The sequence below is a fragment of the Monopterus albus genome, unplaced genomic scaffold (genome assembly GCF_001952655.1).
Source record: "Monopterus albus unplaced genomic scaffold, M_albus_1.0 scaffold95.1, whole genome shotgun sequence".
NCBI lineage: Eukaryota > Metazoa > Chordata > Actinopteri > Synbranchiformes > Synbranchidae > Monopterus > Monopterus albus.
Genome location: NW_018127975.1, coordinates 588,871 through 614,695, shown reverse-complemented (window position 1 = coordinate 614,695; position 25,825 = coordinate 588,871). Strand labels below are relative to the sequence as shown.

Below are 25,825 nucleotides of genomic sequence, written 5' to 3'. Positions count from 1 at the left end.
GTCATCCAGCGTCACCCTCAACCTTTCACCTACTTCCCCGTTCTCAGACTCACTGACAGCCGCGAGACAACACCGGCATTTGAGCTGACGGAGGCGACGTCTGTGTTGAAGAGGAACTGTCGTCAGAATATTACAGGTAACGTTTGGTACTGGCAAACCCCGTTATTTTGACAACTTTTGATAAAAGTTTAATAAGTAACTTTTAAAGCAAGGTCCCAGGTACGAGAGAAGGTGGACCGGGATTCACGGAAATGAGGATGTTCCTTGCTAGAGCTGGGGTTGTGTTGGTTAAGTAGCTAGCCAGCAACATGTCGGGTTAGCTCCTTATTAAAAGCAAAAGACTACCGGATAAACTCGCTTCGCAGATAAGCTGTCTTGGACCTAAGTAACACAACACTACGCAAAGCAACGCGGTGTAGTTGTAATCTTTCTACTGTAGTTTGTCTGTGCACCCGCTGATGGTGATGTCACACTGGGCAGGTTGACAAGCGATTAGCAAAACCCCAGATGCACTTAGCCAAAATTACACGACCGCATCAGAGTTTCAACTTCGATGTTGAAGGCATTCACATACAATTCATGTCCAATTGTGAACTCATCCACAGTAAACAATAAATAAACAAAAAGCCTTTTCCTTAAGTGCTCTGTATACATGTTCAGTAGAATATGCACTTCTTCTGACAGCTTTATCTTAATTGTCGGTTTTGTTCAGCAGTTTCTGGAGCATGTGCTGTGCAGGAACATATGGGCAGCATCAAAACAAACTGTACACAGGCTGCTTAGCTTAATGTTTCTTGAGAGCTGCCATGATGGCGTTGTGCAGGAGGTTGTGACAAGGCATTTGCTTGACAAAGATGTTGTATCACTTTTTGCACAGCACCCTATGAGGTGTGCAGAGTGTTTAGCCTTTATAACAAAGAGATACCAGATTGTGCTTCAAGCTGTTTTCCTAAATCATGAATGTTTTGGACAGGTTGAACAAAACAATGACATCACTTTGGAGTCATAGTTTATAGTATAATCAGCGAATTATACTATCTTTTTACCATTGGCTCATGATACAGCTGTGGTTAAAAAAAAAGTACACCCTATAGTTCATTAACATGTAGAACCACCCTTAGCAACAATGACGTGAAGTAAACATTTTCTGTAGGAGTTAATCAGTCTCTCGCATCGTTTTGGAGAACTGTTGGCTATGTCTACAACATTTCTTCAGTTCGTTGATGATTGAAGGCAATCATTTATTCACAGCATCTCAGTGAGGTTGAGGTCTGGACTTTGACTTGGCCATTCCAGTACCTTGATTTTTTTTTTTCTTTGTAGCCATTCAGATGTCAATTTGCTGGTGTGCTTGACATCATTGCCCTGTTCCATGACCCAGTATTGGCCAAGCTGCTGGAGAGATGGCCTCACATTTGTCTCAAGAATATTCTAGTATAAAGTGGAGTCTTTGTTGTCTCAATGACTGCAAGTTTTCCAGGTCCTGTGGCATCAAAACAAGGCCAAATCATCACCCCTCCACCACCATGCTTGGTGATTTGCATGAGGTGTTTATGGTTTTTGCCAAACACGGCACTGTGCAGGATGACCAGACACCTCCACTTTGGTCACATCTGTCCAAAGGATATTGTTCCAGAACATTTGTGGTTTGTTCAGACACAGTGTTGCAAGCCTGAGTCTTGCTGCTGTATTCTTTTTGGAGAGGAGAGGCATTTTCCTAGACACCTTTTTCTGAAAGCCATACTTGTTCAGTCTTTATATAATTGTGATGTCATGAACATTAGCATTTAATGTCCTTACTGCTGAAAGTTCTGCTTTAATAATAATACTCACATCTTAGTGATCGGCTAATCCTGTGCATTTGATTAGTAGCACTTGGCTGCTGATTACTCTCTTAATGATTGTGGAAGTAGGAAGGATGTGCTTTTGTTTTCCCACCTGGTTTCTGAATGTTGGTTTACTTTTGGCTAACAGTGACTACAGATTGAAATCTATTTTGTTTTTTGTCGCCTGAGGTTATTTATTTGTTTACAGGTGCTGAGGACCACAGAATTGTTTTTCAGGCCCCAATGACTAAAAACAAAGAATTGAAGGAGGGTGGACTTTCTTTTTACCATGACTGTATACTCAGTGTCATTCTGGATTCAGACAATTTATTTGTCAAAAAATATTTGAAATTGATCAAACTCCTGATGTTGGTAATTCGATAAATTCTTTTGTTTCTTTGTTTCTTTCTTTCTTTTAAAATCTAGCCGTAGATTTTAAGCACATCAAATGAAAGACAGACGTGCATGATTTTCTGTCTTATTCACTTTATTGCTTCCTTTTCTCATTAATTATAGAGCCTTTCAGACATGTGGATGAGTACATTTGCGTGCTTCGCCCTGAAGAGGAGCACTTCTTCCATGGCCTGTCAGGCTCTGAGGGCTTGTCGTAAACCAGGGCTACTCCCTTCTTGTCTGACTTCAGTGCAGTTTTGTGGGCAGCATACACTGGGGTCAGCCTCCGTCCCTGTGGCTCGCCACTCTGTGAGACACGTCCGGGCTCTGGATGAGGAGAGGCTGATGGAAGTGGAGTGGGAGGATGGACGCCACAGCCTGTATCCCTTTACCTGGCTGAGAGACAACTGCCAGTGTCCCATGTGTACCCTGCATTCGGCTCAGGCCCGGAAATTGTTGATGTCTGATGTTGATATCCACACAGGAGTTGATGTTGTGGAGGTCACCAGTGACAACAAGGTAGGTGCTGCCACTATCTGACATGGTTTGTACTATCTGGTTTGTACACAGAGCATGGCTGTTCTGCATTAGGAGAGCAAAATGAATATTTATTACCCAAACTGGATATGCTAATGTCTAAAACAATTTACAGAGGCTACAGGTACATACTAGGTCAGCGTTAACTTCCACCACACAGTTTTACAATTCCATGGGGTGGAATTAATGGACACTTTCACTGCTATTTTCACTTTTTAATGAGTGGATAGGTTGGAAAACGGGGCTAATCTTGGCATTTGTTAAAAAACTAAAATCTGGCAGCTGTTAAAATATTACCGGGCATTTTTTAAATCATCATGTGTTAATGGAACTTGTAGTCTACTTGGGTATCATGAAACCCATCCCAGGATACAGTATATGCTTTGCTGACTATGTGAAGGCAGCTGCCTGGTGATAAATTTTGAGATTCTGTGAAGTCAGCCAGTCTAATTTTGGCAGTGCACCTTCTGTCTGACCTTTAAGTCCTCCAGAGGAACCACCGTTGTGAGCTGCGTCCTTTAGAGGATTCTGCCCCTGAGATGTTACCGAGATATAAATAGACTGGTTTGACATGACAGTGCTGCCAAGCTAGCCTTCTGAGATGTGTTAGATAGCCTAAAAATCTGTATTTTAAGTACCACAGCAGTGGTTTCACACTTTCCTCTCGGTATATGAAAAATAAAATGTTGATTAGAAGGTGGCATTGACCTAAAGCCCCCTAATGTATTAAAAAATGCAGATGGTCAACATAAAAAAATCTTCATTTGAAAAGGAAAAAAACATGATTTTTTAAAAATGTTTTTGTCTCAGTTTTTTCAACCAAGAGCACATTAAAAGCTTAACCTTGAAGTGGCAGACCAGTCTTCCTCCTATGAATAAGAAAAATCCTGAAAATCAAAATGATATTATTTAAAAAACAGAATAGCCAGTAAAATTCTGACCATGTCATTGCCAGCTAATAAAGAAGATTGTCACTTCCTTTTTTACTTGAGAGAGAGACAGAGCGCGTTCAGTTGATGGCTTATCACAGCAAAATATTAAGAGGTGGAAAAACAACTTTGGTCAGCTGGGTCACTGTGTCTCTCCACAGGTGTCCATTGTGTGGCCCAACCAGCACACCAGTGTGTTTGATGCAGACTGGCTGAAGAAACGCTGCTTCTCACCTGCTGCCAGACAAGCAGTGCGAGAAGAGCTTTTCCTCAACAGTGAGTACTTTGTACTTTTCATAAAAATTTTAAAAAGAGCTGCAGGCAACAGGCTCTTACTGTTGTTTGTGACTAGCACACCTCTGCCACATCCTCAAGGTGAGCAGCATTACCTTGCTATCTGGGGCAAAGAAAAAAACATTCACACCTTACCAGCATGGCTCAGCTATTTGTGGCTGTACATGTTCATGGCTGAGCTTGACTGCCTCCTCTTATGGAGAAGTCCTGTATGAGATGTAAGTGGTCTACAGAAATACATTTAGTTGCCCATTTATTAGGTACATCTTGATAAAATGAATGAAGTCTAATACAACAGACCTGAAGTAAGTCCTATTTTATAGGATGTAAGGTTGATTTTCTGTTACTGTTGGTAACTGGTACTGTTTCTGGTTCTGTTGGAGAGGTGTTGATTAACTGTGCAGCCATTTTGGAAGATGTAGCTTGTGGTGCTGTTGAATGGTGCCGTGTTATTCTGACTGGTATTTATATTACAGATAAACCAATATGAATCCGAAAATCAATACAGGAGTGAGATTTACAGCTGCATCGGTTGAAAACCACAGATTCCAACCTAACGCATTTGAAAAACTGTAAAATTGATATGGATATTATAAACTGATCTTTGGCAAGTTTTCTGTTACTTCTTGCTGTGCTAAAAAGTGAACTGAACTAATAGAATGAACAAACACTGTCACGATTTACTACATTCTCAAAGTTTTAACTGAGAACAGCAATTTGTTTGCCTGCCAAACCACCAGTGTTAACTGCTTGAACAGTACATAGTCTAAATAGTGAACTACGAGGCCCGATGAAGCTTGTCATGGATAACACCTTTCATACTGTGATCACTTGCCGTTATGAATGTCATATTTTAGATTTTATACGCACCTTTGCCATTATCATCAAAGTCCCCAAGTATATACTCCTGTTATGGTCCAAAGTCACAAAAGAGCTGTGTCACATTTAACCTACCTATTTAGATTCTCAAGAACCTGACAGATCTCACAATTTATTTTTCAGTGCAGAAATTTAATGAAACAGTCTGTGAGATTTAGTTTTTATCAAAAACATCAATATAGTAACACACTGCCTATAATCAACTGGAAGCTAAAAGATGATCTAATTTTCATATTTTCACCAAATGTAACCACATTGGAAAGGGACTGTGTGCCTATCTGCCTAACATTTAATATCTGTTTTGAAGTTGTTATAAGTTCAATATTTTTTGCTTTAGCAGTGTTACAGATGCTCAGCTAAAATGAATTTCATCTTGACATTAATGTAAAATGACAAAGTGTAGTTTGTGCTTTTTTTCTGGATTGTTTTGTGTCTTTTCTTTGTGCATCCTATCTCTTAACTGATATGCTATGGTAGTTTTACAAATGCAGTGCATACACATAGATTCTGCTGACAAAAGTAAGCCTTACCTGTAACCCCTAATTTCCACCAGAACCAGCTGCGTTGCCTTCCATCTGCGACACGATCGCTGGAGCTGATCGCTGCCAGTCTAGTCAATGGTTGTGTTCCCACTGCGTCCAGCTGTGTTCCATCCGATCATCTCTGTCCTCCGATCCGTCCCAAATGCGGCTCTCTGGTCCGCTTCGCCAAAGATACTGAGATACTGAGTCTATTTTTGACAGATGCCACATGTGGGACACATCTGACAAAGCTGACCCACCAGTCAAACAACACTTTCCCCGCAAGGTATCTATGTGAATCACAAGCTATGAAATGATTAGCCTGTGAGGATGAATGTATTGTTAACAACTAAAACATTGCCACAAATCTTTGATCCATGTTTCGACTTAACTGTAACTGTTAAATTTAACCTTTAACTGTAGTTTTTGTTTGTAGGCTACAGCACAAGTAGGAAATGAGCACATTAAAATAATTAAAACAGATAAAAACAATTTACAAAGCCTGGTTATACTGTAGAAGCTCGAAAACCAAAAAATATAATCTACCGGTACACATAAAATCAGCACCACACCAAGCTACTCTGCAGCTGCACCTGGTTGGGGATGAAGCCCGACAGAGGACGGATCAGAACCGGGTCACAGACGGAATGCAACGCAGCTGGATCTGGTGGAAATTGCCTGAATTAGTTGTGTTGAGCATTTAATTGTAAAAAAGCTTAAGCAACTTAAAAAATACATATATTCTGGTTTGAAATATAATGGGTAAACATTTGGCATGTGGCAGTGACGGGAGATGAGTGGTTGCAGGTAAAATTCTTGTTCATGTCCATTATGTAATTAAACAGCAGCTCTCTGACGTGTGTGTAGCTGTTATTGTAAGTGAAAATGAGTGTACTTAGACTGCTGACTCTCTTTGCGGGAAAAAAGATGGCCCTGATTTAAACTCTTCTCCACACATTTTTTTTTCTCAGCACCAAAACCAGGTTGTTAAGGAAGGAGACTTTTCTAACGACTGGAAAGAGAACTCATTTTACAGTACATTTACAATGGCCCAGTCTGCCAGAGAGCAGAGGAGAAAGTTCAGCTGTGGCACAAGGTAGCAGCACTTCAGTGGAGGGGCAGATGAACTGTAGTCGTTTTGTGTACACAGACATGGTCCTGTAGGACCCACAGGGCTGAGTGGTTCCTGCGCTGTTCCAGGCTGATTAATGTTACATGTGTATGTTTCCATGTAAATTTAAACAGATCCCCCTCATAGCAATTTACAGACCGTCATTATGTAGTGTAGATCTTTTTCAGCCACATTAGCTCAGAGCCAGAAGCAGTCCTGGAAGGCACCGCTAAGCTCATACACCAAAACATGATACAGGATGATGTGTTGTGCACACACATACAGTCTCTCTGGGTTTAATTATGTCCTCCTGAGCGCCAGCTTGAAATTCTTTGCTCCGAACAATGCTGGAAAGGTCTGCATTCTCAAAAGATGGATGATGAGCAGCGTTCGCCCCCGGTTTTTTATTTCTCCATGACGTTACTTCACTTAAGCATAGTCCACAGTTTGGATTTCTGTTTCCTTTTTTTATGCAGTCATCCTAGATTTTACAGGCCCAAATCTGTCTGTTAAAGTGTTCTCAACACTGATGTTTAGCACACTCAGGACACTGTGAGGTCAGTATGATAATTGGAGTTTTGGGGATAATATTCAGCCTGTACTATACCTCGTGTTTTTATGTTTAAAGTAATGTTTTTTTCTTCTGCTTATACCGTTTCTATGGAGTTGTGCAAGTGAAACCGCAGTATGTAGTTCAGCTGTTACTGGAGCAAAACATGGAACTAGTAATATTCAAGGGTACAGATGTTTAGGTCAACTTTAGGATGCTGTTAATTAGTGGCCAAAAAAGCTGTTTTCCATCATTCTCAGACAGTAAATATTACTTTTAAATTAATTTTCACACATCATCAACAGTTCATTCAGTTCCTCAGCCAGGTGTTTTTTTTTTCTTGCTGTATGTATTGGATGCATATGTGATTTTTCAGCATCTCTACTTTATTGTTTTTGCACATTTACTCCAGACAAAGTGAACAGAAGTGCAGAATGTCTGCATGTAGAAATGTGGAAGTTTCATTCAGAGACCTTCCTGCCTCAGCCGTATGGAAAACTGATTTAGTGAAAAGCTCACCATGTTCTAACCAACTTTCCGTGGGAACAAAGAAATCCCTGAACCTGAGGTATGTGTAACCAGGAACTGCCTGGTGTGTGAGCACGAGAAGTTCTTGCAGACATTTTTACTAACTCTTTCATACCCCAATATACAGTTGTTATTGTCTGGACACTATCTTTTGGTTTTTGACCAACTTTTATGGTTAGCCTTTTTTTATGTTACCACCTTTGCATGTGTTTGCAACACATTTGGTAGCTTCGTTGTCTTTTTACATATTTTTTATTGGAAACCATTTGAGTACCTCAGCTTTGTGCTGTCTTTGATTAATATTGCTAGAAATTTTATTCTCAAAACACCTTTTAGCCAAGGTAGCAGCGTAGCTCAAGGGACTGCAGTGTGTGTTCAGTCAGTCCACTGCTTCAGTGCAGACTCAAATGTCCCAAAGGCTATTGGATAGATTGCCTCGAAAGTTTGTATAGACATTCGTGGTACCCAGAGAATAAATCTCACAGACTTAGCCGATCCTCTGACTTTTTCTCTAGCACCGGGATGAGGTTGACATTTGTGGTTTTTACTACAATCCTTGCCAACTAATGGATGGAAAGCCATGAAATTAGATTCAGACATGCAGGATAAATACCATCCGGCCAGCAGGTCAAAATGTTTATATATCCAGTGAAATATCTCAACATAACAATAACATGAATTGGCACAAATTTTGTACAGACATAGTCCTCAGAGGATGATTCCTAATGACTTTTATGATCCCCCTGAGTTTTCCTCAAAATGAAGCCACAGGTTATTTGAGGTTCTGAGTGAAATGACCCAACATCGAATTGCAGTGCAATTAACTTCCACGATCTTTGTGACTTAGTCAAATATTAAAGTAGCCAACAGCCACTTGACATACATGTGACAACATGTATGTGTTTTTATCAAACACCTTCAACTCTGTCTTCATCAGTACAAATATATACATCTTCTTCATGAATGTGTTTTTTGTAGTTTACATGTGCTATTTTTTGCTGACATGCACACTTTTTCACACCACCTGATGGACCTTATGTCACTCAACATCCTTATCTGTAGTTACTCTTCCTTTCCCTGTAAAATGTGTCAGTTTGTGATTTGCCCAAATGCCTGACAGATGCTTTTTAAATTTGAACCATATCATCATGTTAGGCCTGCCATTTTGTGCTTGTCATGTTTATTTAGTCGGGGCGGGAATCACAACTAATTTCATGTCACTGGTATTTAAAAGCCTGATGTGAAACAGGTTAAATGGATATTTCAAAGTGTAAAAATATGCCCAAAAACATGGCTCATAGATTTTTTTAAATATTTATCCACTGCCTGATTTGGTATTTTGCAAATGTAGTCAGTCATCTTTCTAGGATGCCTTTAAAACCGTGCTCTAATTGAGCAAACAGTTTGAATTTCTCGCCCTCAACAAGGCATGACGGCATGTCATTTATGTAACAGGTTGAGTCATTTTCTGGGAAAACTGAGAAAAACTGCACTGAGTGGTACAAATAGAAGTACCCACTGGTTGGCCATCTTTTCTGCTCTGCAGATCTAAGTTTGTGGCGACAACATGAGTGGTTGTGGTTTTACACATCAACAGTGGTTGAATGGTAGTTTGACCATGTGCCAGAGCTCAGAGATTTTTGCATTTATTATAACCATTTGTAAATTGTTTTTGTCCTCTCATTGATTCACTTAATTACTAATTTTATATTTTAGTAGCAGAACAAAAGCAGAATTAAAACGCTGACCGTTAACATTTATATTAAAGCAAGTAAATATAACAGTTTGAACTCTGTTTCTGATTAAACTCATGCTTTGTCTTAGTAAAGTTTATTGTATTTTTCTTATACTGTGTTGTACCAGGTTGTATCTAAGGTTTTAGGTGTTCACCTAAGTAATTTTGCTTTTTTTTGTCAGACAATTTATGGGGTACTTTTATTAATAGTAATTTTAGATGTTTGGTTTTTTTTTTTTTTTTTTAATAACACACAGTTGAGTGGAGGGCATCAAGTAGGACCACAGTGCCTGTTAATCACACGTGTAACAAAATCTGCCAGTAACAGAGTGCATTGTCAGTCTACTCGCTGAAATCTTCCGAGTGTATGTTCACACACATCGTCCACGTCATGCCAAATCGTTGAGACATGAGGACGCTGACATTTAACCAATTACAGTTGACAGCCCTGTGAACACCCACCCCCTCCCATCTTGCGTACTCTAAATTGTTTTAATACTACCTCCTGAGGGGTGGTGAAATTTAGTCCCAGGACCTCCTCTCCAAAGTTTTTTACGTAGCTAAGGTTACTACATTTTGCACATCTACCTTTGACTGAACCATACAGTGTGACATAGTTTGCATTTACAGCAGTGTGGCGTTATCAGTTGGGGTGCAATGGGTGTTTGCTTTGTGGCTTGGTTTCTGTTCAGGTAGTATCTCTCAAGGCCATGCTGCAGGTTTTTGCTCCAGATCTGCGCACTTGATCAACATTAAGTACCATGTAATTATGTAAGATTACACATATTGAATAAGGAGTACAACAACAGAACTGGAGAGAAAATCTAGTACAAGGAGGCCTTGATGAGTGAAGTACCGACTTGAGAGATGACTTTGAGGACTTACTGGAACAGTGTACACTTTATTCAGCCAACTGTTTTCAGCATATGGCCTTCATCAGAGTTTCTACAGAATGAATAATGCCATATACACGCCACACAATGGCTGTTTTCTAACCAATTACCTAATGATACTCTGAAGTCTTTATTCTGGACTGATTATGTGAGAATAGGCCTGTACCTTTTCAAAGTCTCATCCAATTCATTCAGTAAGTGGAGCCTTCTTTTTCCCATATTTTGGAGGGCACACATGTTGTATCTTTTGCGGTCCTCAGCATGCCATAATTTGTTGTTGTTTGTCGTGATTTGAGGTGAAACAGAAAAATAGCCTATATTCCAAACTTGAGGGAAATTCAGGGCAACTCCCAAGTAACATGCATCAACTCATTTGGGGAAGAGGTGCGGGTTTAGTCTCGCTCTCTGTTTTTCAGTCCTGTAGTCACAACGCCACTATTAATGGCCACTTGTATTGCCCCTCAAATATGGACATTTCTAAATAAAAGCTAAAACATGAGGCTATCTAATTAATACACGCAAAGTGGCAAAATATAATGCAAGTATGTAAAATCTTAGAACACACTGAAGTATACTGGACCAATTTTGTGAAATTTATTGTAGGCATATAATCTCAAGTGTGATTGTAAGAAAAAGGTGATGACACATAATGTGTTACGAGATGTTTCTTAACAGCTGTTCCTATTATTTTTTCCTCTGGCCTGCCAAAAATCCCATCCCTAGTTATTCGTTGTGGCTAAAATGTGAGCACATGAAACTGTGTGCTCCACCCCCTTTTGAGGTGCGTTCTGGGAGCTAAATTTCTGCACCCCTCTGGAGGTAGTACTAAAATCAAGTTCCAGGAAGATGAGGGGGAGGTGGCGAGTGCCCTGATTGGATAAATGTCAGCATCTTCATGTCTCGCCATTACAGTCAGAATCAGAATCAGCTTTATTGGCCAGATGTGTTGGACACATGAGGAATTTTACTCTGGTACAATGACTCTCAGTGTATATGTACAGTGTTGTTCTGTAAGGCAACGAGTAAACAAGTATACAAGATAGGACTGAGAGGACAAGAAAAGGAATGTGCATTAGGAAAACTAAAAATTTCTCAAATATATATACACAGTTCAGATACAAACAAAGTGTGTGGTAATATTTTCTACCTTGTACTTAATGCATGTATGGTTTTTAGCTGCATTTCCACTGTTGAGACCTAAGAAGCGGTACTCTGGGATACTTGGTAATCCCTTTTGGTACAATATATGACCCATGTCTAGCAGGCTTGACAAGTGCTATCGTGAATCAGTTAAAGTTAATCCAGAATTCTCCTACCTGAGTGTTACTGGGACCTGAGGGAGAGCAAGCATTGTACCCATTTTTACTCCTGTCGCTTGTTTTTGTCCAAGGATATGTGCTTTACCATTTGTGGATGTGCAGTCATTTGCAAAACATAGTGATGTGCACATGCCAGAAGAGGTGCTAAAGAGATGACGTTTGAGCAATTTGACCAGCTTTCTCTTGGCAATAGTGTGGCTTGTGGCAATGTGATTTTTATTTTCAATTTTTTGTGTGTGTATTGTTTAATGATTGAGCTAGTTTCCTGTTTCAAATGCCAACAGTGTAAGTTGATTAGTATTCCATTTGAATTAGGACAGTTATCATAAACATCCTGACTGATTGGTCTGAGGCTTTCCTAAACAGACCTACTTGAGTTTGGACTTTTCTCCATTAAGTCTACTGACTGTTTCTGTAACTCAGCCAAGTAGCAGCTGATTTGTCAGTTCCATTTGGCTGATGGTTCCCCTTTGCCGTCTGGTCTGAATTTAGCCTTGTATGCCATCATTCATCAGTTGTGAGAAATGGCTGCTGGAAACATAGCTCTGAAGGTCCATCAATGGAAAAACTTGTACAGTATGTTCTTCCAAACCTGACCATCACTTCACTCAGCATTTACAGTATAGCTTTAACAGAACAGGCTTTCCAAACTCATGATCTCATACATGTACATACTTTTTCACAGTATAGTATATTTGAGTTAAATCCCTTGACTTTATCATCGCTTTGGAAATTTCAACAGTTTTACATCAAACTGCATGGAAAACTTATAATGACTGGCTTTGGTAAGCCAGACCTCCTGCATCACGTTTAAGTTGGCAAAAGAGCAGAATTGGACAAACTACTGCAAGGCTTAGTAAAATAGATACCTAAATTTGCTGATGAAGAAAGAGTTGTGTTTAGATAGAATGATAGATTTCTTTATTATTCCCCACAGGGAAATTAAGTAGTTACAGCAGCCACTATACAAATTAACGGAAACCACAGGAAACAAGTATTAGTGTACGGAGAGTCTGCAGCTCTCCAGTGAGAAAAACACTGCTCACTCTGTTTCCACCAAACTGGGAATGCAGAGTGTGGCTACCCTGTCATCCAGGTCTGTTTCATAAATAAAGGTGTTTTTGTCAAATTAGTGGAGAGTGGAGTGAGTTTCTTGCAACACAGCACACATTATGTACATGGTAAAAACACAAGTATACAGTACATGTTAATTCTTGACTGGAATAGAACTGGGAACATAGTTCCTTTTTTACTGTTCAAATGTCTGGAGTCACTGGTCTAGTAAGAAGAGGATTAATTTGAAACCTCTCACAATCTAAAACCTTCATGAAGGCCTGCAGTGACTGCTTCAGCATTTTCTTCTTTACAAGCAAAGTAGTGCCAGCTTTTTTTTAGTTAATTCACTCCATTGGCAAGTCTCCCAGTAGAAATAAGAAAGTCTCAAATCATTTTACATTTCTCAGTACTGATATAAGTAACAATAAGTTACCAAATGTGGTGCTATTCCCTCTTTAAAACAAGTAACATATAGTACATAGTTGGTCTAAATAGGTTGCCTGTCTAATTTAGTTTGGCGAGTTGTGTTAACAAATTAACACTAAACTTACAGCATAATGGCAGTATGGTAATGTAATGGGTGCTAGAGTAACTTCAGAACTTATTTATTCTATACATTTCTGCAAATGTATTAAAAATCAAATTTTTTGTGAAAGATGCTATGGCAGCAGTTATTACTTCATGCTTTCAAGGGTAGCAGTTCTTGGCAGATCCTCTCAAGATCTGTCAGATTGGATGGGAAGTGACTATGAATTGCTGTCTTTAGGTTTTTCCTTAGATGTTCTATGGGGTTTAAGCCTTGGCTTTGACTGGGTCACTCAAGGAAAGTCAGAGACTTGTTCTGAAGCCATACTGGTGTTGTCTTGGCTCTCTGCTTCAGGTATTGTCATGCTGAAAGGTGAACCATCGCCCCAGTCTCAGGTTGGGTGGATTCTGAAACAGGTCATCTGACCAGAGAATCTTTTTCCTCTTGCTCTGAGTCCCTTATATTTTGATTGGCAAACTCCAAGCAGGCTGTCAAATGTCCTTTTACTTAGTGCCTTTTCATCTAGCCATGTACACATAAAGGCCTGATTGATGGACTGCTGCTGAGATGATTGTCCCTCTGGCAGCTTCTTCTGTCTTGACAGAGGAATTCTGAAGCTCTGTCAGAGTGACTGTGGGGGTCTTGGTCACCTCATCAGTTTGGCTGGATGACCAACTCTGTGAAGAGTCCTGGTGGTTTCAAACTTCCTCCACTTCACAATTGTTGAGGCCACTGTAATCCGGGAAACAATCAAAGCTTTAGAATTATTTTATTCCCTTGCCTCGATTTACTGCATGCCTACAAAGAGTTTCTTGAACTTCATGGCTTTGTTTTTGGCAGTGTGAATTGTAGGAGCTTTTATACACAGACGTGTACCTTTTTAAACCATATCCACTGAATTCAGTTTCCCACAAGTGTACTCCAGTCATTTTCTGGACACATCTCAAGGAAAGCGAAAGCAAACAGGATGAACCTGACCACACAGCCCTGACCACAGCAAAGGGTCTGAACACTTTTTGTAAATGAGAGATTTCAGTTTTGATTTTGAGAACAAATCTAAAAATATGTTTTCACTTTTTAATTGTGGATTGTTGAGGCTACACTCAATTGATAGGCTAAAATAATCAATTTAAAATTAAATCACAATACAGTACATCTGTAAAAAAAAAAAAAAAAAGTGAACAGGTCTTCTGAAGTCAAAAGCACGAATCATTAATCATTTAGCAGGTTTTGCACTTGTGGCTGTTTACAAGCTGTGCTGGAGAGGAAACCTGATTTAAAGACCTTTTTCTTATTTTTTACCCCATAAATATCTGCCCTCCACTGTATTGACTGGTGTATGTGCATACGTAGTTTATCACTAACAGGCTGTTTTCACATTCCTCTACTGAAGAAGGTAGATGTTTGCTCCCCTGAAAGTTTCAAATGTGGACAGGCAAACAGAATTTATGACACCACAAATCTGAAAGTCAATCATGGGTCACCATGCAAATATCTGCAGATTTCAGGAAATGCGGGGTGAACCCTGCAAGCTCTGGTTTCAGAACTTATTTTTCAGGGACCAGGAGTGGGAGCGAAGGCTGTTTATCTGTTGACAGCAAATATGCCAGAGTGCCACAGTTTTTGCATGTAAACTTGACCCTGGTGCTTCTTTCCACTGTTTATTTATTTAACTTCAGCTTAAATGAGACGTGCCATTGTTGGTGTGCTATGTTTGATCCCCTAGTTGCAGCCTGAGTGCTAATGGTTAGCCTGTTGCTAATAACCCAGTCTCCCAATTCCCTGTTACTAAATTACGGTTTGGATCAACTGAGAAAATAAAGCAGCGGTGGCGGGCAGTGCATGATGCCTGGGCTCATTTATATCTGAATATTCATGAATCTTGGAGTTTGGAATGAAGGACAAAGATCAGACATGTTTTCGGGGCCTTTTCAGAAGTATATTAAACTTATATGAAGAGAACCTCTGCTGGGTTATATATTTTTCATTGCAGTGTATTTTTGTATGCCTTAAAAGGGCTCTGGAGGGGATCTTTAAACAACTGTTGGCAATCTGTATGTACTTATACATGCATTAGCAGAGATGAAAAACTAAATGATTTACTGTGAATAATGAGAAGGTGTCAAAAGAGGCTTTATTCAGTGGAGGATACTTAGGTTAAAGTAGCAATACTGCATTATAACAGTACTGTTGCACAAATATTGTTGGCAAAATTGATTTTAAAGTATCAAAAGTAAAAGTAATCATAATGCAGAACAATGTGCCTATAGGGGTTGCAGCATTATAGGCTGTATAATATTGACATATTACTAATGCATTAATGTGAAAATGGCATTTTACTGTTACAGTCTGAGGTGCTGATTTTTAATCTATAGCAACTTTTGGCTATTGTAAGATATGAACATGCATTGTTTTTAAATAAGATTATATGCTTTGTATGTAGAACCTTCATTAAGTAACAAACATAATCAAATACCTAGTAAAATAACTGCAAATGTAAAATATAGCACAGTAAAAAGTACAATATTTCCATGTGAATTGAAGTGGTGTAGAAGTGTAAAATAGCATAATATAGAAACAGTCAGGCAGGAGAGAACAAGTACCCCAAATCAGTACTTGTTTTATTTATTGTACATTCCTCCACTGGCTTTATTGATACTGAAACACCATTGAAGTATTCAAGAATAGGATCAAATTACAGCTGAAATGAGGCATAAGTCTTATTTATGATTTTGGTGCAAACAACAACAACAAGGGTTGTGCCCTTCTGGCTCTGCGTCCTCCACTCTGAATTCCACAGATGGCCCATTGCGAGCTGATAGGCTCTGTGATAAAACTAAACCAAGTCAAAAGCTCTCTGGATAAATGCAGTGATTCCAGCAGAGCTTTGAAGGCACTCCCAGCTGTAGAGGAGAGCGATGCAGCCCTCCAAGCTTAGACGAAGCACAGTGAGGGGAAGAGACAAACTGCCATGAGCTGCCTGACAGCCACAGGAGCCGCGGCTTCAGGTTTCCTCATCTGGAAAAGCCACTGTAGCAGACCGCGACCGAGGGGGAAACGGGAGGGGATTAGGCACAGATAGTGTACTATCTTGTCAGACTGTCAGAGGTGTCCCTTCAAGCACATGCCAGCACAGTCCTTCCTGTGAAAACCCCAGTGATTTAACACAAATGAGCACACAGCAAAAACCTCTCAGTCTGATGTTCCCTCACAAATACTTAAAAAACACATTATCTCTATTAACCACAGCTGGAAACTATGCGAGAGAGAGAGTGAGGTTGATTTCTCATTAGCTTTGTGGATACACAAGCTTTTTCAGGGAGGGGAGGGGGGGGGACTGAAATTTCCTGTGGTGAATTACTTTGTTGAGTATTGCACACCTACGTATAAGACCAGAACACTGTGGCCCCAGCTCGATCTGGACCTACAGTTTCGAGTTTACTGTTGCAGGACGAGCCAACATGGCACCAGTCATCAACATTGTTCACCTTACTTTCACTTTCTCCGTTTTTGAGTTGTTCTCTACAGTGTTTCCAATCCATTGCCTTCTTTGTCTCTCTTTATTGCCTGTCACAGACCATCTCTTTTCATCTATGATTGGTCAGCTTTTCTCTGCCACAAGGATAATCTACTCTTTTGAAAGTCACTCATAGTGCTCTGCACTGATGGGAGAAGTACTCAAATTCTTTACCCGAAGCAGTTCTAATCAAGGTTTTTATTAACAATGGCTCAAATGACTACTTGTATGTGCCACAGGCAATAATCACCTGGCTCTACAGTTCATCTCAGCTCTACAGAGCTTTATAGCATCTTTCAGCTAACTGTTTTGGTTTTCCAGCCCAGATCAGAACCATTATGGTTCACCCTTGCTGCTTTCTGCTGTGCCATTTTCAGGCCTCAGAATGAAGCAGTTTTCAGTAAAAGATTTTTAAAAACTTAGTGCAGACTATCCTAGAGACAGGCAAAGTTAGTCACTAGCTGGTAAACATAGGGGTGCATTTAGCAGCTATAAAAATACATGTTTCCCTCAGTAATTAATGGACAGCGAAACAGATCTCACAACAGGGTGAATATTGGACTTGTCTTTGTAAGGTGGACACAAACATGACTCCAAAACCTGCAATGACAATTATTTGTTGGTTACTTGGGGCCAGTAAAAACAATATTGACATCCTAAAAATATGATACAATTAAAAACATTTGCTTATGTGTTCAGTAAGTGGTTCTGAAGCAGTGTTGTTATTCATTTGGAGTCGTGTTTCTGTTCACCTGATGGAAGTTTAATATTCACTCTCTTCTAGCTGTTTTTGGTCTCTGCAGCTCCTGGGAAAAATATCTGGCTGGCTCTTTGGTTGCTAATTACTACTGTGTTCACCAGCTAGTCACTATCTTTGTCTGTTGCTTGTTTTTATAGCTTTATTGCTGAACATGACTTCCTGCTGCAAATGAAACTGCTGTGAGAGTGGTGGGAGTGATGAGAATCGGTAAAATTGCTGGCCATAAAACCAGAACAATGAGCCAAAGGAAGTGAAAATGTGATAAGAAGAACTGTTGAGTCTCTGTGGGTTCACAAGACACCCCCTTCACATTATATGCAGTCTTTTAACTCATTGTGATTATAAAAATATTGATTTATAGTGCCTCAAACTGTACTTTAGTACACCACTTGAATCATTGTGCTTTCTACCACTGGCCCTTTGTTTTATTTGTTTTACATTTGAGCAGGTTTGTGTCCACAGCAGTTCAGGTGACAGTGCCCTTTTTTGTTTTTATTCTGTGGCCAGTGTGAGCAGACACTGCAAAAGAACTTCCTCAAAATCCTTCACATCTAAGATGAGTGAGTCCAGTTAAAAACAAGCAGATGTAAGGAGCCGATTACACAAAGAAGGCAGATGTTCATGCACATTTCTCATTTTCTTGTGTTTGACCCAGCCGCCACAGCGTGAACTCCCAGCAAGTGTGATAAGTTAACGAGATTCAAGCTGAACTGCTGCCAGGACTGCACAGCTGATGTATATGTGCACTGTGACCGGCGCTGTAGAGTTCTTTGTCACAGCTGACATCCCAAACCACAGAGCTGAAAACCAGCCATGCCAGTACAAGACATCCGGGGCCAGTTTCACAAGAGTAATTGTAACATTCAAGTTTGACCTCTGCCCCATTTGACCCTTGGAACTGTGTGTAAGAAACTGATGACACCAGCTGTGGGAGGGGTCTGCAAGTCATGATAATCATTGTGTGTGTGACTAATGTGCATCTTGCTGTCCTTTGTGCCTTCCTGCCTGGAGGAACTCCACGCTAGTTAAAGTCTGTTTGTTGTAAATCTTTATGGGTTTCAGAACAAACAGTCTCATTTTCTTTTAGACAGTTTATGCAGAATTTACCATCATCTGAAGTTCGATAAGCCTGCCTGTGCATCCATTGCCCCCGAGCTTCAGCCTTGTAATCTTTTTCCGATGCAGCCATTTGGAAAGTCTTTTTGAAGTCGGTGGGTACTGAAAAGAGGCATGAGGGAGAGCCACAAACATCAGACAGGTACACGGCCCCCTCAGTTAAACCCTCCTCCTCCTCACGCAAATGTACTTAGCAGCTGTTTCTGTGGAAGTCAGTGAAGAGAGACTCCATGGAAAAAGGAGTGGAGCCAGCTGGGTGGAGAGGACTGGGAGGATATTTTTTTCCACTTATTTCTGTCTGACAGGCACATACTGATTTGTCTCAGCGAGCTATTTATCTTGAAGTGTGCAGATTTTCGCACGCAGTGGCAAGCTGCAACATCTAGGCTAGAGATGAAATGGGTTCAAATAAGCAGGAGACCAATTATAGAATTAGATTAATGTTTTCTTTTGTAATAAAACACTCTTTTATACAGTTAGCAACTTCTAATATATTTTTAAATAATTTTGGACTGGAAAAATAGCACCTTTCTTACTATATGGGGAAAAATGTGTCCTAAGGTTAGGACTGCGTGTTGATGGAAATTATGGAGATTGTACTCCTGTAAAAAAACAAACCCCCCCCCCCCCCCTCTCTTTGCCAGCAGGATTTTACGACCAGTGGTTATGTATTGTAGTTTGGCGAACTCTAGTGACCGTGGTGATTAGGACACAAGGAAAGTAATATATTAGGAGACATACTATATAGAGCCACAACGTCTGCATTCTGAGCAGGGAAGTAGGGGTGGATGGCTGGTATAGAAAACACAGGACTTTCCCCCAGGTGAGCAGTGTTCACTTCTATGGTGTAACATGACTTTTTTACCAGGTTGTCTTTGCTACTAAATCTAAAGAAATAGTGGTTTCATAGTTGTAATGATATGTTTATGGCTGTTTCCATGACAGCGTATGTCTGTAAAGCCTCGCTGGTGTGACTTGTGTTGTCTTTATTGTTGGCGGAGTTCTTGCAATTCTGAGATGGTCCTGCTGTATGGGTCGTATGAGAGGGAAGGGACAAATGGACATATGGGTCACATTGGACGGAGGACTTGTTGGAATTATGATGGAATCGGCTTGCTCTATAGCTCATCCTTGGTGCACACCTGGATAGGGCTTATCAGTTTTTATCAGTTGAACCAGACAAGCTAATGTTGACACGGGTGTATTTAGTGTTAAGTATGTTCATTAATTCAAGCTCACATCAGTGAATTCTTAATGATGTTCATCTGCAGCTATCCTTTCTGCCTCTGTAGAAACTTGCCAATAACCTTCTTAGTGAGAGGCATCAAGATTTATTCGTGTTGCATGGAGTAAATGTGCATTAAAAAGAAGACCATGCAGATTCTTACTCATCAACAAGCTAACACAGGTTCATAGAAGACAGTGTTAAGAAGAAAAACTGAATGTCTGATAAAGTTGCTTCTATTCTTGCTGTGCAACATTGTGTTTGTTTAACAGAGCAGCTACAGGACACACTGTTGGGTGGAAAATCTTCATGTTGGCACATTGCCGATGAGGCTTAGTTCTTGTCAGACAAGCAAACACCAAAAGGAAACAGTTATAGGTATGTAAATCTCTGCGACAGTGAAAGGCCATTTCTTCCATGTCCTTGTTCTCGTTTCAGAGCGTTATTACTGGGACTCTAAACTGCGTCTTCCCACAGCCAACTACCAGGAGGTCCTCCATGACGATAAAGCGGCGCTGGCTTGGCTCTTGGCCCTGCGTCGTGTTGGCATCGTCTACCTGAAGGGGGCTCCGGCAGAGCAGGGCCAAGTGGCCAGACTCGCTGAGAGGATTGGCTATCTCAGGCTGACATTCTACGGGTAAGACTCTGTGACATTCACTCATTTTGCTCCAGTCATCCTCAGCCAAGCCACTGTTTAACAATCTGACTCCCCACTAAATCTTGAGCTGGTGAAATTTCCACTGATCATATTTTAGTTGCAGTTGCCTGGGGAGTGTTATTAGTGAAAATGAAATACAAAAGATCTTTTGTTTACATCCCTTTTCCAGCGAATCACAAAGCCTATACAACATTAATCTTTGGGAAACTGTGTCCACTAGTCAGTTATCTGTAGCCATGATTCATTTTGGTTCCGTGGAGAAGCTTAGAGAGTGTCTGTTGGCCCTTTTATCATGCCAGGGTTCACTCTGACTTATTGCACTGCTGATTACTTGAGGACAGAGATGGAGAAACAACCTAAAACCATTCCAGCTCTTTTAAGCCAGATGAATTAGCTGGTGCACTCAGCTAGAGCAGAGGTTTGGAGCATAAAGCTTTTCCACTGCCAGCAGATGAGCTCATACTGCTGGAAGTAAAGAGACTGCAGACTAAAGCTGAAAGTCTGCCATCAGAGAAACTAGACTGTTTTACGAGTTAGGTGTCTAAACACAGCATGCAAACAGAACAGGGAAGATAACTTTACCTCATTAGTGCTTGGCTCCTCCTGAATCTCAATGAAGTATCTACTACAGTGGAAGCATTGCTATGAAGCTGCCCAGTTTTTCCTAAGGGATCCCTGCGAAGTTCATCTCATCTTATCCTTTCCTCTACACAGCCTAATTGTCACTGCTGATCATCTAAAGCCAAAGTTAAATAATTAACATGCAATTTATTAATGGATGTTATCTTTGTCCTCAGGCACACATGGCAGGTCCAGGACAAACACATGGCAAACAATGTAGCCTACACTTCAGGAAGGCTCAGTCTCCATACAGACTACCCTGCGTTACACTTCGCACCTGGGGTGAGTAAAATTTGACTTGTATGGTGTATTCATAGGATTATACTGCACTAATCAGACATGGTACCACTGTGTGTTGGTGTTGTAGGTGCAGTTTCTGCACTGCATCAACCAGGCTATGGAAGGAGGCATGAGCGAGGTGGTGGATGGCTTCCACATGGCCAAGCAGCTGCAGAGAGAAGATCCAGAGGCCTTTCACACACTCACCTCGCTCCACGTGGATTTTACCGACACGGGGACAGACTACTGTGACTTCATGCTGCAGTCCAAGAAGCGCATCATTGAGTAAGTAGAGATGGGCGGTTTGATCTTGTTTTATTCCCATGCATAAATACACATTCACATCTTTATATGAGACAAAAAATGTTATGTTTGTAATAAATTTAAATGACAAGCATTTAAAAGAAAAGATGCAGGATAAGTTTTACTTGTGAGTGAGTGTGTGTGATTTGAAGTGGGACACTGCCACCTGCTGTTCAGAATTATATCCAAATAAATTCTCTATGGCCTCCACACAGCAGAGTGTTACAGCTGTATAGGACGCATTGTGTTGGAAAGCAACCCGTTTTGGGTCTAATGTTCATCCATCCACATACTTTTGGCCATGTACTATAACTTAAGCATCATAAAACCTGACAAAATTAGTAGGAAGAGGAAGGAATGAGATTGTTTTTTAAACAATGTGTCGGATAACTATATGATGCCTTTCAGGGTAAAAGGACTAGAACCAACTGTTATTTTTATAATAGATACATTTACTGATAATAAATAGTGAAAATGCTTATTAAATATTCCCAGAGACAGTGTGATGTCTTTGCATTGCTTTGTGTAATAGTCAAAGATAATGAATTTACAGTTGTGTATAAAAAAAACAAAAATCATCACAATGGAACGGAAAATATAAGTGAAGCAGTTAAGTCATTTCTCAAATAAACATGTAAAACTCTGGTTTGGGCTTCTCAAATGTGAATATTTGCACATTTAAACAGAACATTTTAGAGTGTAAATGAGACCAAAGACATTTGAAGACTTTCAGGATCAGTTTTCATATTTTCTGAAATTGTGTCTACTAAATCCAGATTATACCAAATGAATTGATAATAAAAGAAATATTCATTAGTTATAGTGGTACTAGTTTTAACATCTTTGCTTGATATGTGACTTAAATGGTTAATCATTGTCAGCAATAATTTTTTGTTGATCATATCAGCAATCAGTGAATTGTTTTCAACTGTTAAAACTAAATGATTCATGGTAATTTGACATTGAACTTTGCCCTTCACCCTTCTCTCTGAGCAGTGTTGATGCCGAGGGCAGAGTTGTGAGGATAAACTACAACAACGCCACCAGAGATTCAGTGTTGGACCTCCCGCTACATCAGGTTCAGCCCTTCTACAGAGCCCTGAAGGCCTTTGTGGACCTCATGAACCGACCAGAGAACATGGTGACCTACACAATGGAGCCAGGTCAGGGCACACCTCTCATACCATAACAAGAAAATGTCAAACCACTACTCATGGTTACAGTCTCAGATGGCTCTCTGTGTCCATAATTTTGATTCAGGGGATACAAAAATGAAAATAATACAGAAAGAAAGGACGAGAAAAAATTCAGTAAAATGTCAGTGAGGCTTTCAGAAGGATCCACATTGGCTGATATACTGAGACAGTGATAAACATCTTTATTGTCATCATCAAGATCGCCATGACATCAGAACCTCTGTCACTGTAGAGCAAATTATACTTTCTAAGTAACTCCCAGTCTGAAGATGAAGTAAAGACATTGTATGGGATGTTAGGGACATTAAATTTTAACAGGACGGTGCCATTAGTAGGGAGACAGCATTTTGACAGCAGCACCCACAGTTCACGCCTCCATGTTGGAACGCATCCATCCTGATGTGTCCTTAAGGTTGCATAAAGCGTTCAGTATGCATCACACAAACCTGTTTGTGTCAGCCAACCATGTCTCAAGGAAAGAGTTTTTACGGAGGATCTGCAGGATTTGAAAAGCACTGAATTCAGAAGTCATTATAACAGTAGATAACAGTTCATCTTGTGTGTGTGTGTGTGTGTGTGTGTGTATGGGGTGGTGGGCTGTTATGAGATATCATACATCTATAAACTAAAGGTAGAGACAGTGAATTATGCTGCAGGAGGCTTTTCAGTCCGTTTTTATGGTTTCAGTAGTGCCATGCAGTAAAAACCACTGCTACAGCAGCTAGGAAGCTCATCAGTTTATAATGGATTTGGATTAGATTTAAATAAATAATATAATTATTTTTTAAATTTATTATTATTATTAATACTGTATATACAGTTGGCACACAATACACATTATTACTACTGAAGCCCTAATATTTTGACTTCAGTCAAAGTTTGGGCTACATTTGGGTGGAAACCTAGCTTATGTTATCTCCACCTGAACCTGAGAAGTGTTTGCCCAGGATGTGCAGCTTTGGCTCAATTCTTTCAGCACAGTATCGTTTAGCTATCAAGTGGTTAAGACTCTAGACAAGTTTCACCTTCTCTCTGATGGCTGAAAGGAAATTTTAGGTATAATGAGGCCTTTGATCCTTAGCAGCTGTTCTGCAGCAGACCTTGATCTCTGACCTCTCTATGAAGGAGGTGGAACAAATGACAAAATTAATGAATATTTATACACACACACACTTTGTCTGATCTTTGACGATGTTTTTTTTTCAGGCGACATAGTGACCTTTGATAACTGGCGACTGCTACATGGACGAAGGAATTACATTAGCAGGCCAGACAAGTTGCGACACCTGGAGGGAGCCTACCTAGACTGGGATGAAGTCATGTCTCGACTCCGGATACTCAGGAGGTTGGTCCAGGAGCATCAGAAACACTGCCAAACCTAAATGGGCAGGTTTACAGCCTTTGCAGAAAATCTAAACAATTTCAGGCGCCTAAAAACTACAAGCTAAATGAACGGTGAATGAAACGGTGAGTTAGGATGCTTTCGTTTTGACTGGATAAAATCTGCAAGGCTTAAATGTTAACAGAAACATTTCGAACGTGTAAAATGCAACGCTGCAATGCAAAGATTAAGAAACACCTTGTACTGAAATGTAAAGGTGCTTTTGAACTGATTAGTCATAGTGACTAGTGACAAATACATTTTTATAAACTTAAATGTAACTACGAAGTTTTATGCATCATCTGTGGTGTTCCACATTACTATGATAGTGTAACTTAAATATTTTCTAAACTGACTGACATTCCCAGTTCTCTGGTAAATTGTTTGGTACAAGATGTTCTGACTTTCTCCAGAATCTCCTATTTACTATATTTAGTGTTTGCAATTTTGGCTGATGACATGATTCACGAGGGTTTGTTCACTCTATAGTAAATTGCCAATATATAAAGTGAGCAGTGAATGAGACCATGTAAATTGCATCATAATACTTAAACCAAGTTTACATCATACACCGATCAGCCACAACATTAAAGCTATCTGCCTAATATTGTGTGGGGCCTCCTCATTCGGCCAAAACCGGCTCTGACCCACTGAGGCGTGGGCTCTACAAAACCTCTCAACATGTTCTCTGTTGCCAAGTGTTTGCTCAGGTGGGATTTGTTAGGTTTTCTCTATAGAGAATATGAAGCTACATCACGCTGTGCTGAATGTTGGGACGGGGGTGCCATTTTGGGAGGGAGGCACTGACTGTATTTACAGTACATTCTTGTTTGGCTAAAAAGTTGTGAAAATTCAGAATGGACAACTTTAGCTGAAGTTTAGCTCAACAGGGCTGACCTGTGCTGATGGGAAAACGCCAGTCTAGCCTACGTAGTTTGGCCCTTGTCAGAGTTGCTCAGGTCCTTTGGTTTGCCCATTTTTCCTGCTTTCAGCACATCAGTTAACATATCCCTTATACAGCATGTCCCACCTCTTGATAATGAGATAATATTGTTCACTTCACCTGCCAGTGGGTCTAAATGTTGTGACTGATCAGTGTACAAAATGTCTTACCAGCTGCTTTAGTTTCTCCCCCCTGTACCTCCACTGTTTAATCTTGCACCTACATAAAGGATGAGATGTCCTGGGCTCTCCTTTAATTATGTAGAGTTGCAGTCTAAATTCAGAATTCCCTAAAGCTATAGTAACAGCACTTAAATGTTTTCAGCAGTATGCATTAGATTTCTTTTATTACAGTGGGATGTGGGCAGAGTTTTCAGAGAATGGTATCTTGGGCAACCAAGATCCAAAACTGTCTGCATGGCTTCCACAGGCCAGTGATAAAAGGCCTTTTTGTAATAAAACAATAGGTACTGTAAACTAATGTTTAAAACACACAAGTTATGTTATGTTTCAGTGAGGCCAGTCTGATATTTATTCTGCAGGTGCTAGATATGTCTTGCTTGTTCACTGCTTTTTGCCAAAAGAAAAAAAAAGAATCGGCAGTTTATCTACAAGCTTCCAATCTTTTGCTGTAGCCAAAGAGCCACTTAGTTTAAAGTGTCCATGGCATGCTCATTTCCATATTTCCATCCATTTAAAGTTTAATCTTGGGTACCTCTAGATTAGCTTT

The 25,825-nt window shown here is 40.1% G+C and overlaps 1 protein-coding gene across 1 annotated transcript; it reads left to right on the top strand.

Moving 5' to 3' along the window:
• Positions 1-25,825, top strand: bbox1 (butyrobetaine (gamma), 2-oxoglutarate dioxygenase (gamma-butyrobetaine hydroxylase) 1). The gene is made up of 8 exons (XM_020608797.1): positions 1-136; positions 2,343-2,738; positions 3,847-3,961; positions 20,154-20,352; positions 21,171-21,276; positions 21,362-21,558; positions 22,573-22,739; positions 23,979-25,825. Exons 2-8 carry the CDS (start codon positions 2,355-2,357, stop codon positions 24,152-24,154), a joined length of 1,344 nt encoding a protein of 447 aa, XP_020464453.1. The 5' UTR covers positions 1-136; positions 2,343-2,354; the 3' UTR covers positions 24,155-25,825.